Source organism: Thunnus maccoyii, chromosome 7, assembly GCF_910596095.1.
Source record: "Thunnus maccoyii chromosome 7, fThuMac1.1, whole genome shotgun sequence".
Taxonomy (NCBI): Eukaryota; Metazoa; Chordata; class Actinopteri; order Scombriformes; family Scombridae; genus Thunnus; species Thunnus maccoyii.
In genome coordinates, this window is record NC_056539.1 from 5,004,759 (window position 1) to 5,022,323 (window position 17,565).

General features: G+C 38.1%; 1 protein-coding gene across 2 annotated transcripts; it reads right to left on the reverse strand.

The window, feature by feature from the left end:
• Positions 1-5,546: 5,546 nt before the first annotated feature.
• On the reverse strand, positions 5,547-17,463 carry scp2b (sterol carrier protein 2b). Of its 2 annotated transcripts, XM_042415570.1 has the most exons (6): positions 17,377-17,463; positions 17,085-17,174; positions 16,129-16,219; positions 12,643-12,772; positions 11,946-12,025; positions 5,547-6,221 (listed from the first exon to the last, which is right to left on the reverse strand). In XM_042415570.1, the coding sequence occupies exons 1-6, from the start codon at positions 17,400-17,402 to the stop codon at positions 6,126-6,128; spliced, it is 513 nt and encodes a 170-aa protein (XP_042271504.1). In that variant the 5' UTR covers positions 17,403-17,463; the 3' UTR covers positions 5,547-6,125. The 2 variants fall into 2 exon arrangements, with proteins under 2 accessions (XP_042271504.1, XP_042271505.1); XM_042415571.1 differs by lacking the exon at positions 17,377-17,463 and having other exon boundaries at positions 16,993-17,179.
• Between the last annotated feature and the right edge of the window lie 102 nt (positions 17,464-17,565).

A 17,565-nucleotide genomic window follows, 5' to 3' on the forward strand; every position in this document is an offset into this window, starting at 1 on the left:
AAAGGGAAAGGAAGGGAAACAGGCGAGAGTGAAAAGGAAGGGAGTGAGTAAGAGAGACAGCTCTGACCTGAATGAGAGCCAGAAACGCAAATTCTTTCTCTTTTTTCCTCATATTTTTTCCCCTTGCATCAATTTTTTTCCCACAAGGTCGCAGTTTTAGTGTTATAATATAATAAGTTCATCTTGATTTTGTTGAAACTGTAAATTTTTCCTCTGGATTCAACAAAAACTTTCCAATCCCAACTGAGATTATAATCACACAGTTGGGATAAGAACTACTTGGATGCACTCAAAGGCCCGTTCACTTCAAACAGACATCGTGGTTGTATCTTAGATATTCTTTCATTGTGCAATAAAACCAGAGATAGAAACCAAACCCTTTTTGTACGGGAGATTATTGATAAAAGATGTCTAAAAGTGGATTTGTTTCTCTCTAGCTGAAATCTGTGCCTGTATTTGTTTGACAGAAACATGTTCAGAGACAACTTTCATCTGGGGAGGAGACAGATTAGTTGCTCTAAATATCCCAATAATAAATTAAAAAGTGGGAGAGGTATCTGCCAAAAAGGGGTGGCAGGATATGATCTAATGTCCCACATGTTTCTGGATTAGGCCTCTTTTTCAATAAGCCAACCTCCCGATAGGCACAGTGGGTGAACATCTGCTGCCATTACGACACATTAGCACAGTTCATTGTTATTTCAGATTCACATGTGCACAAGTTTTGAGTTGATTCATCACCAGGTGTAGTCCAAAAATGCTTCACCAAGTAAATTAATTTGTTTTTTCTGTTTTTTAGTGTTACGCCTCATTTCTTACCTTCTGCTTCACATTAGAGACACTTTCAACAATCTGTGCGTGACTCACTATTAAATTCTTAGGTCTCATCTTCACTTGAGTTGATTTAGTTTTTTTTGTGTGGAAGGTGTTAGAATAAAACAGCTACCAAAATTCAGAGGATGTCCACACTGTTCTTCAAAGCCAAAACATATTAGGTCAAAACTGGGTTAAAGGAATCATTAGATTGGAAATACGCTTATTTGCTTTTTACATGAGAGGACTCTAGGAAGTCTCTGTGTCCGACCAATAGATAGTCTCCAACCACAGTTTGTTATTTTTACACTTTGTTTTTTCGTAGGCCTATGAGTTTCTTTACCCCCTGGCTTCAGATTGGCTGATTCCCCCAGTCTTTGTGCTAAGCTAAGCTAACCAGCTGTTGGCGGTAGCTTTGCCGTACAGACATGACAGTGGTATCAATGTCCTCAGCTAACTTTCACAAGAAAGCAGATAAGCACATTTCTCAAAATGTTGAACCATATTGCTTTTAGACCAAAGTTTTCAGCTGCTGTTTGTATAAAAATTGCTCTGCCATTAAAATGTATAATTTCTGTGAAAACAGTGTGTAAAATTTGCAGAAATTAGACAGCTAAAAACTGTGATGTATCAAGTTGACTAGCCTCAGGTAAAGGTTTTCGATTAACTGAGATTTTGATAATTCAGATTCTACATCTTTAACTGAGGCAGATGCTGAGTCAAATCATGATAAAGAGAAAAAAAACAGCTAGGCTCCTGCTAAAGCTAACTAGCTCAGTAGAGTAGCAGTAACCACCATCACAGTTTTTCACTGTAGTTGAATTCCTGCAAAATGGTGATGTTATGCTATCTTTATACCACATATTTAAATTCATTTAAATTTTAAATGAGTTTATTATATTGATTTCAACATAAGGTAGATGGATAGACACCAAGAAAAAAAGAGATATGATACCTTTCAATCTGATAAACTGACAAAAAAGCTGAAAGAACACATTTCTTTGGTGGATACTTATATCTGCATTTTTAGGTATTATGTAGACTCCATGGATAAAATAATCACCCTCAAAAAGCCTAAAAATGAAAGCATTAAAATCTTTTTATCTTCATCAGCCAGATAAACCTCCATGTATTTTCTGTAAAGTAAAATATCCACATTTGAATTGAAGTAGAAAAATATCTTACAGGTGTCGAATTTTCCCTTTAATTTCCTGGAAACTTTATTAATAATAATCCTAGGCAGCTGCTGGTATTTATTTAAGTGTTAATCTTTATAATGTTTGCAAGAAAGAGGCCACATAATTATTTTACAAATTTTAAAGTCAGTGGCCAAAGTGTTTGGATGCTACAGTTGAAAAAAAAACTGTTGCAAAATGATATTATAGAGAGGGAGGGATTCACTAAGATCACTTCAGGGATGTGTACACAATATATGCTCATTCACCAGTTATTCATGCATTTATCTGTCTAGTTTTAGAAGTCTTGAAACTGCACATTTGAACCTAAAAAAAATGTTATGAGTAAGTGCATCTGGACTTGATCAATACTGCACAAATGCAGTGGTCTCTATAATTCTGCCTAGAATATAAATCTCCCTCTTCAAGCTATTTGTGCTGGAACTGCAGCCACTGAGTGCAGACAGGAATGAAGACAGTGATGAATGCTTGGACTTGTGTGAAAGATACTGGGTCCCTGTGGTTAGTGAGTCTGATGGGGGTTTGGGAGTCTCACTTACTGATCACATGCCTGCTGAGCTGCTGCTTTCAAGCTGAGAGAGAGAGACACACACACACACACAGAGACCTCAGTTTGTAGCCTTGAATCCTCCCCTGAAATGGGAGAAAACACACTCTTGTCCATGCTCTTGTTCTTACTCATCATATTTTTTGGCAGGCTGTTTTCCCCTCAGAGGGGCTTTGGTCACTGCTACATGTTTTTAATACGTTTCCATCATTTCAGGGGAATGTCTTCAGATGACTTTCTCGAAGCATTAGCCACTCCAACAGATTCATTTTACAACTGTTTTGAACAGGCTGCATGCTCATAGATTTAAAGTCATTCTCCAGGACGCTGCACAGCACAGCAGGGATCATGAGTGCTATTATAAAGATCACTATATAATCTTGTGACCTCTGATCTCTATATTTTTCTATCTTTTCTTTTTGGAGAAAATTGAATCCAAACTTACACTGCTGCCTCTGCTGTGTTGAAGCATGGACACCAACAGTCAAACGGCCCCAGCATGATAATGTTTTGTTTTCACTTTCTATCACTCACAGCTGGGATATTGCCTGCTGTCTTTGCACACAGCTGAAACCCTGCCTGCATTTTTATAAACTAATCCTTTTCATCTTTAACTTTAAGAAAATATTTTCCACTGAGCGCAGCGCTTTAAAGGGCAGCTGCCTCATTGTTTCATGTAAGAGCAGACCAAGAAACAAAGCTTCGACCCACCCAGAGTTTGTTTGCAATGTGAAAAGTGTCTAATAAAGCTTCTCAGCTGCTGCTCTCTTAGTCACCAAGCTTAAACGAACCTTGGTAAATCCCCAAAGTGTGACATTTATTAAATTATGTAGCATTTACATTGCGTTGTCAGATATATTGTAATCTGAGAGGTGTTTTTTCCTGTTTTATTGCATTTTTTTCTAAGATTTTTTTATCGCTACTCCGCTGCTTGTTCCAAACAAGCCCTCACATTTCTGGAAACATACAACACAGCTCATCAGAAGGTAATTATTTCCCAGGATGGCAATGACCTGCATGCAAGCTGAATCACTACTGTGTTACATAACTCATAGAAAGCAGACAAACATGTTATTTGGGTCAGGGTTATAGTGACACAGAGCAAGCAGAGACATCATGGAAGATCATTAAAGGCCTTAATGCAAGAGTATCACAGCACATTAAAGCCTACTTTACATCTTAGTGGTCTGAAAGGGGCACTCCACTGATTTATTGCTGATTTATTTCACAAAATGACATGCGAGGAAAACATTAAAAAGAGAAAATTGACACAGATGTGACTGAGACATCCTGGTTTTTAGGCTTTTAGTATGGGTCAAGCTCGGACAACGCTGGATCCTACACGTCCCATACAACGTAATACCGTCGTTTCTTAAAAACTTCTTTCCTGTTATTGCCCAAGCTTGTAACTTTTTTTGTTCTAAATTGTTCTTTAGACATCTTCGTCCAGAGCCACAGAAGACATTATGAAACTGTTCTGACACGCTGAGTAGCGTTCCCATATATGAGTAAACTGAACATCATGTGTTAAATCTGTTGAGTGCCCATTTTCGTGGTGGTCACGAAAAAACATCTGTAATTCTAAAATGTATTTCTTTCTTTTATCATCTTTTTTTTTTTTTTTGCGTTGGTTTGTTATTCACATGAGGATTAGAACATTTTGACATTATACTACTCTATTAACCACATTTTAAATAAAGGTCTCTTATTTCTAATTAAAATTTGAATGTCCCATTGCGAAAAAACAGAGGGAAAAAAATCAAATATTACGCTTGTGAAATCTCACACTAAAAGCAGTCATTGTTGGCCGTTGAAATAACCTGACTGTTACTACGGAGCGGGAACCAGAAGGCTACAAGGGTTGAGCCAAAGCTGCAGTGGAATCTGGGTCAGAGCTAGTTAACAGATTTGTTTTAGCCATGCTCTTCCATTTACAAAGGAAAAACTACAGCGTGGCAGTCTGGAACCAGGTCGCTGCAGTGTTGGAAAAGTGGAAGGGTCCTCCAAAAAGGGGAACATACACAGGCCCAGCCAACATGACAGTGACATCCAAATACTGTCGCGCCTGAACAGTGGGTAATTATTGTGGAAGGTCGCACTAACTGACTCAGAAAACCTCAAACAAGGCCTCCTAAACTGTGCAGGAGGAGTTATTTTGGCAGACAAGAAAGTTAATATCTTGTGGAGCCACAGATGTGGCAAAGAGAGGGTATATCATGTGAATGTGCACACAGCATTGTTCACACTGAATAAACACTGAAGCTAACGTTAGGACATCTAGCCAATATTTCCATTTGCTCAACATTATCCATAAACTCACTATTACCATTTGGTCATAAAAGTCAGGAGGCCTCAATCTTTAAAAAAAAGTAAGAGCGCCAGCATGTTGTTAAGTCTAGTTTAATGTAGCATTCCACAGATAAATTGCTCTGGGCTTTTTGTTTATGTCAGCAAAATTATTAAAAACATAGAGTCAGTGGCAGACATTCAGACAAAGTTCCTAGATAATCGGGTGTGAGTACTATTACTGGCGAAGAAAAACAGACCTGAGTCAAGATACGCAATGGACCGATTTATTTATTAGAAATCTTTTTTGAGATTCATACCATAATGACAGTACAGCAGAACATTACAACCCTGTCTGTTTAAGGTTCAGTGTGTAAGATTTAGTGGCATCTAGTGGAATGAACTTGGCAGAAAATGGAATATAATATTCATATGCATGTTTTAATTAGTGTATAATCACCTGAAAATAAGAATCGTTGTGTTTTCTTTACCTTAGAATGAGCCCTTAATATCTACATAGGGAGCGAGTCCTCTTCCACGGAGCCCCAGATGTTGTACCGCCATGTCTCTACAGTAGCCCAGAATGGACAAACAAAATGCTGGCTCTAGAGAGGGCCTTTCATATTTTTCGCTGCCACTGTAGGTTCTCCTACATGCTTGGAAGGAGACTGTGAGGGGAGGGGTATTCAATTGGTTGCAATCTGCAACCTCACCACTAGATGCCATTAAATTTTACACACTGGTCCTTTAAAACAGCAGGCAGCCACAGTGAAAAACATTTCTATGTTGTTGGCTAAAAACCTTTGAGCAAACTGCGAATCTGAGACAAGGAGGCACTTAGACTATTGTGTCCATGATTGTGGAAATGACGTCAATCTGCTCTATCCAAAACTTTTCTAGCCAAAACACAGTCAAAGAATTAGTTCATTGGTATTGGAAAATTACAGAAAAATGGACTTAAAACTGAATTAGTATCACAAAGTAGGGAGAACCTGTTTCTACTCTAGTGTACTCAGGGTATTATCATGAGAGGTCCTTTATTAGAGAATTAATTATCTACCCATCTATCTTTTTCTCCAGTTAGCTTGGCAGGGCTGCTGACTAATCCCCCGGCCGGTCAGTAGCAGGAAAAGTAGTTCAGTCCAGTGAGAGAAGGTTTAACAGACCTTCAACACTGATCTGAAATCAGACTTGCTGTTAAATTCGTTGTGGTTTTAATCTGCGATACAGAAACTATTCAGTGTTCAGAGGTGTAGTAGTTACAACTAGCTCCAATGTCTCCTCTACAGCTTGGCTTTGCCTGGCTGCAGCTGCAGGTTTTGAAGCTTCATGGCCAGTCCCATGTTCCCTGTGATCTTCAGCTTACCCTGGAAAAACGCCTGTGAATCAGAAAGAGTGATAAACGTCATCCAGACAGTTGTGAATCTGAAGTGCGGCTGAGTGTGTGTTGTGGACGACTACATGCTGCTATTAAGAGTTACCGTGAGAGATTAACCCAGGGAAAGTGGGGCAACAGCAACAACAGCTTATAAAATGTCATGAAACTGCATGGCACACAGGCACAGAGTGGGTAGAGTTGGAGCAATTAATGTTTGTGGACTGGAGTGCAAAAAGGAGGTTGAAAAGGTAAATCAGATGAGAATTTAATAATTTGACCACTCTGAGGGATCGGAAGTTCTTGGAACATTGACTCATTTCTCAGAAGGAACATAAAAGCTTTTTCATGGGATTGTAAGACACAGAAACGGAAGAAAGAACTGAAATGATCAAGTTTGCCCTTGTATCAATACCATCCGATTACTGGTCCACATTTCCAAATGATTTTGGGGGGTGGGGGGTGGTGGGGGGGGACTCTTGACCATGTTCTTGCAGCAGTGCCTGGACTACTTTTCTGACTCTGGGTACATGTAATCATTGTAAATGGCTATGGACTGTTGGAAGCGAGGTGATTCATAAAATCACTTTTCCAGTACAAACGACCAGGGTGGTCCTCATGATTCACTTCTTTGCCCATACTAATTCAGAGTTGGAAAATATTTCTGCAAATAACATGAAAACAAGAGAGAGCTGAAAGGTGAGATGAAATGATTTGATTCATGCCTCCCTGAAAAATTCTGTATGTGAAATTCCAAACTTTAGATGGCAGCGGTGAAAACAAATGGACTGAGATCATAAGTTCATGATTAAAATTGCACTAATAACAGTTTTCTTGGCCCAGTGAAAACACAGCGACTAATCAACACCTTCCTCTTTCACAATTCATGATCATCATGTTTTCAACAAACTGTGGATGTCTATTTATTGACATTTTTGAGTGCAGCCCATCACTACTATTAAAGTTTTTATGTTGACCCTCGCCATGAGTATATGGGACTCATCTTGCAGGAAATACGTAGTATTATTTTAGATTTTTCTTAGTCAATACAGTAAATCCCATAAAAATACAAAAACTGACAATACGTTAGTCCATCTCTCAGTACTTTCCTCTCAGTCAAACAATACTAGGAGTCTACAGGCATGTTAGCAGTCATGGGCATATGATTAGTTTTGCAGGTATTTGGTCATGAACCAAAGTACTGGTCAAAGTAAAATTTTGTCCTGAGAATGAGGTGCTATATGAAAAGTCAGGGAATCACCAAAGTTATTACAATTCATCCTGAATGTCTGTAACAAATTTGATGTCACTCCATCCAATAGTTGTCGAGTGAAAGTGAAAAGTCACAAGGGTTCATTCTCAGCATACAATACAACAGTTGTTAAGCTATTTCAGCAAAAGCCAAAAGAGCCAACCTGCTGGTGGTGCTAGAGAAAAAGCCAGGGGATCACCAAAGTCAGTAGGCTGTGTCTTCTCGGGACCTTGAATGACTACAGAATTTAATCGCAATCAGAGAGTATTTACAGCAGCAGGATAGCACATGTGATATTAAATCAAAATAAACTTCAGTGTATGTGTTCATGATGAAAGAACACGTCAACCAGTGTAACAGTGTGGCTCATTGATGTGTTTTAATAGTTTTAGGACAACAGAGACAATACTTGTTTGATTGACCCTTTTCATAGGATTTGATGAAAATAAGAAATATATCATCTCATCTTCTGAAGGCCCTGAACATCCACACATCCTGGCTGATTAGCATCTGGTCTCTATGCTGGGAATTATGACATATTATGTGATATCACCAAACTCTCTGAACTAAGAATGATCATGAGGTAAGTTTACCCACCTTAACAGGCACAACTAACAGGAGAGTGAGGGAGATGTCAATCAAGGACAGTGAGTGCACACCCACACAGTTGTGAGCTTAATCGGTGAGTGGAAACAGCTGTGTGAGTGCTGTGTAGGCGCTTTAGGCACGGGTGTTTCTACTGACATGTTAGAGAATAGTGTTAGCAAATACTTACAACTGTCAATGTCAATCCCTCAGTATAACCTTTCTGTCGATGTTTATTATTTGGCTTTGACAATTAGACTGCAAGAGGCTGACACATTTGCCTTTTTTTCCCTTTTTTTGCACACAAACCACATTTTGTGTTTCTTAGTCAGGCATGAAACAAATCTCCATTGTTTAATTCTCAGGTCTCTTTCGTAGGCTGAATGCAGGAAATCTGTATCATACTTTCACCCTACACAGCAACAACTTTCTGGCCTCTGGTCTGAGGGCGGGAAATTGGAACAATCAGCCAATAATGACACAGCACAGACTTTCCTCTTAGTTTCACACAAGCACTATCAAAATATCCTGTTGGTGCCACATCCAACTGGCAAGCAAATCTGTTTGGACAGGATACACAGGCTGAGGTGAAATGGAATGAACTGCAGAAAAATGCCAAGAGGATATGCAACTACATAATTCTGTCAGTGCCTGGACTATTATACTGATGCCATATAACAGAATTACCGTACAGTAGAGTACAACAGTGGGTATGTTAGTACAGACATAGGCCTTGTGTACACAATAAAAAACTTAAACCTCTAAATATTTTTAAGTCACTCTGTCTAAATATCAGTAAGTGTCGGAAACAATTACTTTCTATTACAATATGTTACAATTATGCAATGCATTAAAGCTCTTAAGGCGTAAGGGATACTGTTACTATTAACAGTTAAACCAAACTGTTTTTAAGTGTCTACACAAATATTACACAGGAGAATAAATAATGAAGTCATTTTCAGTGCAAAGTGATTTTTTTTCCAACTCAACTTTATAGTCCAGGATGAAATTTGTCTTCAACTACGATCACATATGGTGAGTACAAAACATAAGAATGTCAAACATTTTTAAAAATCTGTAAAATGTAAAAGGTGTCATGACCTTACAAGATATGAACAGCATTCAGGACCATATATAAAAATAAATAATATTCTTTTTATTATTTCAACCAAGTAGGCATACAATTATTATTATCTCATAATAAAAAAGCTCTTTCTATAATTGTTTTGTTTCTTCCGTCTCCTTAAAATCAGGATTTTTCTGCTCCTTTCTTGTTTTTTTTTGGATGCAACTGTGCATGTAACCTTTTACTAATTAATCAATGCAAAATATCATAAATGAAGCCTCAGATATAAAGTGTAACCCCAGATTTCCACTGGATCCAGCTGCGTTGTGTTCATCATGGTTCTAATGTCCTCTGAAAGGGTTTCAGAAGTGGACTGTCTCTTCTTGAGCGGCTTCCTTTCCAATACAGTTTAAACTTGTTTTTCACAAGCATATAAACAACATGTTTGCAGTTCATTTAGAAACGATACCAGCTGCCTATCTTGTTAGCAGCAAGCAAACCACTCCCCACCACCGCCAGCACATTGCTCTCCTTTTTTTTTTTTTTTTTTTTTTTTAAAGGGGACCTATTATGCTTTTCCTTATTTTCATTCATATATATGATGTTAAAATGTCGGATGCTCATATTAAAGTGGCCAAAGTGTCAAATAATGAGGTAAACGTATGTAGAGTTAATCCCTGTGAGAAAAAGAAGCTTTCAAGGTTTCAGACTGCTCTGAACGCTCGGTTTCCAACAGTTTTTTCTACTTTTGGCTCGTGACGGATTTCTTTATATGGTCATCTGCTCCACATACTGCACACGTTGTTCATCGCTCCACTATGCTACCATTATGGCATTTTTCCATTGTTTTGGCGGTACTCACGCCGAGCCATGACTCATGTCGAGCTGGCACGCTGCGAGTGTTTTTCCACTGCACAGCACGGCAAAGTAAAATAAATAGTTTCCCTTTTGGAGATGTGATGGTCATCTGTCATTAAACATCATCATCACTGTGGCTGTTTCTGCTTGTATTATTCCTGCCTGCATTATTTCTAACTGATCCGCTCAACAAATAGTTTTTAGGGTTTTTAGCCCCACTAATGAAGCTCTGCTAATTCAGTGAGGAACACGTTTCATTTCCTGTAAATTCTTCACAATAAAAGTCTTCTGTTATTTAGTCTGACTATCCTGCCATTATAACTTTAAAAGGCACCCATATTACTCTGGGTCATACAAATACTTAGGAATTTGGCTTAACAGCAGATTATCATTCAAGATTCATATTTAACATTTGACTCAGAAATTTAATAAAAATCAAACTAGGCTTCCTGTATAGAATCAAAGGAGTTCTGTCTTCCTCCAACTGCAAAACTATTGTGCAGCCAACCTTCATGTCTGTCCTTGACTATGGAGATATTCTGTATTGTCATGCTGCCTCATCATCACTTCAGCATTTAAACCCTGTGTATCATTGTGTGTTACGCTTTATCCCAAATGACAAATTTCATACTCATCATTGTTCTCTGTATCACAAGGTTGGATGGATTTCTTCACAGTCAAGAAGAAATAACCATCTCATGTTATTCATCTATAAAGCTGTACTGTTGAAGCTTCCAAACTACCTCACATCTCTTCTCTCGTTTAAATCTAGTAACTACAGCACACGATCCAGTAACTACATAACTTAAGATATCCCTCGTGTTCACACTAATGTTGGCAGAACTGGTTTCACGTACTTTGCACCTTTTAAATGCAAACTGCCCTCAAACTTGAGTCTAACATTCCTCTTGGAGATTTTAAAGCTTTACTATATGATGTTTTTATGATTCTTGTAACTGTTTTTTGAGAGACTGAAACTGCCAGACTAAATAAAGATTAAATAAAAAGAATGAAAATGGTGATTTAAAAGGTTTTAATATGAAGCAGTAAAGCAGGAAATGTTGGGTTTTCATCAGTAGTAACTTAGCACGGCAGGCTTCCAGAAAGCTGGCCAATCAGAACAGAGTGGGCTCATTGGGAGGTGGGCCTTAAAGAGACAGGAGCTGAGACTGCCTGTTAGAGACAGAGGCTGAACTGAGGGGCTGCTTAAAGGACCGGTGTAAGATAAGCAAGTTTTTTGAACTGTGAATCATCATAATAATCATAATAGGTCCACTTTAACTTCTATACTTCTCTCTCTGCAAACAAGAAAGTGACTTTTGCTATATATTTGTTTCTTTTCTGTCCTAAAACAACATTTAAAACCCATATGAAGATTGAGACGATTTTTTGGTCGCTGTAATTGTTCTGTCCATCAATCCTTTCTGAACATGATTTCAATGTAAGAGATGGGGGACAAAATCCATAGTCCCCATTCAGTGTAAAATAATACATTCTAAAGTTAAGATGAAGCTTATATGAGGTTTCAGTAGTCTGACTTGAGATAAATCAGGTGGTTATCTTCCACAGCAGTGACCAGGGAAACACAAAGAGGGAATTTCCTACTAAGATGACTGTCACTGTGGAAGATACCCACTCGATTTGTCAAACTCAAACTTCTGAAAACTGTGGAAGGAGCCAGAACACATCACAGTCACATCTAGTAGACATTGGAGTAAGACACATATAATTTAAATACTCCCATACCAACCAAACACAAGCTGTAAGTGTATCTGCACATATCTTAATCCTTTCTGTTGCTGCTGCGGGCTGGGAGGATCAGCATTTCGTTTTTTTGTTTTTTTGTGTGTATGCAAATACACAAGAAAATGACAATAAACTAAATCTTAAATCTTAAAATCATCATCAAATAATAAATGCAAATGAGCTGTGAATAGAATCACGGCACATCATGGCTGAATACTCACAGTCTGTGGGTTCATCTTTCCTGTCATCAAGGCCAAAAGGTCTGTATCTGACATGCAAATGGTGCAATCTGCTTTCTTAGCTAAGGGGCAGAGAAACAGGAGCTAAGCTTAACACAAATATACAGACATACAGCTTAGGGATATTTGTTCAATGGCTTGCAGGCAGTTTTACTGTATCGAGAAGATGTCAACAAAATTTAATATGTTTAAAAGGACCAGTGTGTAAGATTTAGCGGTGAGGTTGCAGATTGCAAACAACTGAATAGCCCTCCTCCCTGTAGGAGAACCTAGAGTCGCCACGAAACTCGTGAAAAACGTGAAAGGCCCTCTCTAGAGCCAGTGTTTGGTTTGTCCGTTTTGAGCTGCTGTAGAAACATGGTGGTGCAACATGGCAGCCTCCTTGGAAGAGGACCCGCTCCCTATGTAGATATAAAGGGCTCATTCTAAGGTACCAAAAACACAACGATTCTTAATTTCATGGGATTATACACTAATTAAACTATACTTATGAATATTATATTCAATTTCTGCCAGGTCAGTTCTGATAGATGCCACTAAATTCTACACACTGGAGCTTTATGTAATGTAAAATCACAGAAAGATAAGGCAGAAAAACAGCCTGTGTAGGCCTTGAACTTTAACCTGCATGTCACCGTATAGTTAAATATTAATTTTCACTATATTTGAGTTTCCTCACCTGTGTCATTGTGAACGCAGCCCTTGCCGTTCTTCACATCCACCACCCAAGTTGCCTCCTGTCCATTTGGGCCGTCCTTCACTTTGAAGGCAAACACCCCCCCGATCTTTTTCACAAACTGCTCCCCTTCCTATTCAAAGTACACAGAGAGTTTCCATACTTTAAACCCTTCAAAATCTCTATTACATGTCGATAAAGAGAAGAGAAATCAGAGAATTGGACATTTTGAGCAGTAACTGGAATTTTAAAATCAACCCTGTGCAGGTTCCTTTCCCTTTATTTACAGGCTGACAGCGTACTCACTACATGTATGACATATTTCAGAATGAAAGCTCAAGCAGATACTGAAAATTTATAGCCTATACTTTTTAACACTACTTTTATAACTTTCAAGGCCAAAGAATTACAACTTCAACCAGTTTTACCAAAATTAACAATATAAAAACAACTACAGGATCTTAGTAAAAAGAAAAAAAAAGTCCCAGTATTTTATCATATTAATATCAGCAGAGCTCAGGCAAACACATTCAATATTATTTTATATATTTTTATACTTCAGTGGAAACATTTTATCGTTCCAGACTTTCTATTTCCACTCTGGTTTTAAAACAGAGCTTCTAACAAACAGAGAGATCGTTTACGACACTAAACACATGATGATGATTATAGCTGCATTTTAATTGTTTAAGTTTATTTCATCCCCGGAGTGAAGCTGACAGTGTGGAAGGTTTTATTCTCTGATTCCATCACTGCAGCTCAGAATAACATGAGACAACTGTGTGATGATAACTGGAAATAAAAACAAAATATTATCTTTTATTAGAAAAATAATCCACACTGTTAATTGGCTCCCATGATTATAAACGCAACATTTGGGTCAGACAGACCTCATCAGTCATTCACTACTATTCCTCTCTTTGCTTCAGTAGCAGAAACAGTTTTTTATGTGACATATTCAGAATCTTTTCTTCATCATCCAACTAAATAGCAAAAAATACTCTCTCTATACTTCAGTCATATATAATAATACCTACATGTATTTTAATCCTTAGCTTACTTTTAATATGTGGAAATTATTTCTATTGTTTCTACATCTAATTCTCTTGTATGATTACAGACTATTGTTTATATTTCACGTACTCGTACTTGGTATCACCGTTTCATCTCATATCATATGAAGTACTTCATTCATCGTTGATGATGTCACTCGTAATTAACAACCCCGCCTCTTTCACATGAACATGTTCATAGCTGGTTGGAACCCTAGAGTTGACTGAGCTAGTTAACAGCCAGCTTTGTAGTACTGGTTATCTGGACAGCCAGTGTTAGATTCAGTGAAGCCAGCTAATAAAAAGATATCCTGGGTATGTTGAACTTGCTTCATAATACAGGCCCCAGGAGAGCAATGATAGTAGTTGTGAGCTCGAGGACAACAGTCAGGCACTCCTTCTGATGCTGTGCAAGCTCAAAGCACGGTTTTCCTTGCAGGCTACAATACTGCCTGTGCAAGCAGAGATATTCTGCAAGCCAGTGCTATGAAAGCGCTCGCAAAAATAATATGGGTGTGCAGCTGTTTGAGTTGCATGTGCAGCACGTGGATCTCATTTGTGCTCAGGGATTGTGGCAGAGATATACCGTCATAATATGTCTCAGCTGGCCATTCCATATATTCTTATTTTCAGGATAAATTTGAATCCTAAACTTAAATACAATTCCAATTGCCTTTATACCCAAAGGTTTTCAACACATGGCAAAATACTGTATCTGTATATAAATGGAGAACCATGTTGATGGGACATTCTATGACTAAGTACTGTAAAAAAAATTACTAATAGTGTGAAATGATCAACAAAAAGTACATTTTCATGGATTTTGTCACAGTTTTTTTAATCCTTCTTTCCTTTTGTGGTGAAAGTATTCTGTTTTGGAATTATAATAATAATTTCATTGCTGAAATGCAATCATCACAGGTAAGCTATTTACATTCTCTGTCAATGCTGTAGTGCTGTAGTTTATTGTGCATATGGGCACATATCTACAATGAATTAGATGATCGTTTGATCAAAGGAGATATACCAAATACCAGTGATTTCACAAATACAGTAATAATTGCAAAGTTTTTTCAAAAACAGTGTTTTTGGCCCACCTAATGACCTGATGATTTCTGGCTACTTTGAGGAATGTAAAATATGAATTTTGGTTTGTTTAATGCTTTTTTTGTTTACTATATAAGTCCATATGTGTTATTTCATAGTTTGGATGTCTTTAGTATTGTTCTACAATATAGAAAATAGTAAAACTAACAAACATTTGAATGAGTAGGTGCCCCCAAACTTTTGACTGGTAGCGTATATGAAGCAACTTTTTAATATGATTTCTAATATGATATTTAGCCACAGTTGTCCACCATTAGAGGAACGAGTTGTGCTGATCTGCATAATTTTGGTGTCAGTTGGGTTCTAAGGGTTAATCTGGATTTGTGTATTACAAACTCGATGAACTGGGTACAATTGAGGCCACAAAATGGTAACTGCTTAAAAACACTGAGTTCTGGAGGAAACCATTTGTTTGATTGAGTCAACATACACTTGAAATTATTTTTATGCTATGAAAATGACAGTTGAAGTGATCCAAACGTCCTACCATGAGGTTAAAGGCCACATGAAGTGGTATGATGCAGACCTAGAAATACCTGTGACTGGACTACTGTACTACTTCTAAAATAAAACCAAAACTAACTAAGTGTCCTTTTAAAAGAGCCACTGGAGTAAGACTCCCAGAGAATAAATGCCAGTAAAAGTGGCAATAAAGTGGCATTTAAGGACGGGTTTGCAATTTTTCAAGTCTGTCTTAAAACAATAGTCAGCTGCACAAATGAACACTGAAACATGTTTTTCTTGCTGTAAACATTTCTTCTGTTCATACTGACCATTAGGAGATCCCTTCATAATGCACTTACAATGGAAGTGATGGGGGATAGAATCCACAGTCCTCCAACTGTGCAAAAATGGATTAAAAAGTTTATCTGAAGCTTCAGTCGTCCAAATGAGTCAAAACAAGTAGATATCTTTCAACATTACAGTCTTTTTGGTGCTAAAGTCCCTCTTTTTGTTACTGTACTTCCACTGCAGCTCAACAGGAAACACAAAGAGAGAATATGATGCTAAGAAGACTGTAAATGTGGCAGATATCTACTTGATATGTTTAACTCAGACTGCTGAAGCCTCATATAAGCTTCACATCAACTTTTAATTGCATTTTTGCACAAAATGACTGTGTGGACACACTGTGGATTTTGTCATCCATCACTTACATTGAAAGCACATTTGAAGGAGATCTTTTAATAGCCAGTATGAACAGGAGGAATGATAACAGCGAGGAAAACCTCTTTCACTGTTCATATGGACACCTGACTGTTGTTTTAAGGCAGGACTTGTGAACCTGTCCTTTAACAATAATGTCTCCTATAGTGAGAGATGTTATCACCTCCTGAAGCTTCTTGTTGATTTCCTGGAACACAGCATGTGCTTTGAAGCCCTCCAGTCCGTCACTGGCATTGGTGTTAACTGCTTGAATCCTGGACATGGTGAAGGAAAAGACAAGGAAATGAGAAAGTTAGCGATCATAACAAAGAGATAAAAACACACAGAGATACAATCTAATTCTTTTGTATTGGCCTCAGCAAAGGTGCTCAGTGTGTGTTCACTCTCAGTCAATTACATAGTATAGCAGGTGGATAGCACCATGCAATCACCAGCATTGAGGTGACACACCACACAAAATCAATTCAATTGTCACTTCCACAAACTGGATGAGGATCCATCAACTAACACCTTCACTGCTTAATTCGCAGTCTTTGTACTTAAACATCAACACAGCCTCTTCCGGCTGCCACTATCTTTATATCTGTATACAGATGCCAATCTTTATCTTTATACAGCTGCCAATCTTTATCTTTATACAGCTGCCAATCTTTATCTTTATACAGCTGCTACTATCTTTATATCTTTAAACTGCTGCCTGCTGGCTGAGGAGATGCTGCTGCTGTGCAACACAGTGGCAAACACTCCATGCTGCAGGTGTTGAGGGGGGTCATTTTTCAGGTTTACACAAACGGGGCCAACTATATAATTATGTACTAATTAACCAACGGGGGGTAGCACCCCGTTGTAAAGGCTTGTAAGCTGGTAAATGTACGAATGAGCTGACTTAAACAAGCGTTAACGTTGCAGTTTGACATTTTGTAGCTAACTTGGTGTCATGTTAACAGGGACAACAAGGCTGACCTCGGTGAATTAATCAACATTCAAACCAAAAACAATGCAAACAAACAAAGTTCAGTATTCATACCTTAATGTCAGTACTTCAGGCATTTTTGCAAGAACGTTAGATGAACAAACAGCCTCAAGCTCAACGAAGCCGCTGATGTAGCCTGTACTTGCCTGCTTTTGCTAACTGCACTTCCTTGTTTCTTCCTCCTCTCCCGGATCTTCAGACTCGACGTGTCGATGTCAGATAGCCCCGAGTGTAGCCTATATGTGTTAAAAAATAATCTTGCCACATTATAGTCCACTTTATGCTCTACAACAGTAACATACGTTCTCAGTTTAAATTTTTTTTAAAATAGGAGCCAGACCAGCGGTTTGCATGTTTTAGCACATCCACTACAACGTAGCCCACATCACTACTAACTCTTTTGCAAACTATGCTGCTTTTGAATGTATTGTTTTCTACCTTTTCCGGCAACTATCGACAATCATTCATCTCTGTATGGTCTGAAAATCATCCAGCAGACTCTTGCTTGAGTTGTGTAAGTCACCTCAATGAGGTCAAAGCCTGCTTTAACTTTTGTCAGTGACATTATATGGGGTAATACTGTGCACGCTGTTCAAATCAATGCCCATAGTCGTAATGAAAAAAACA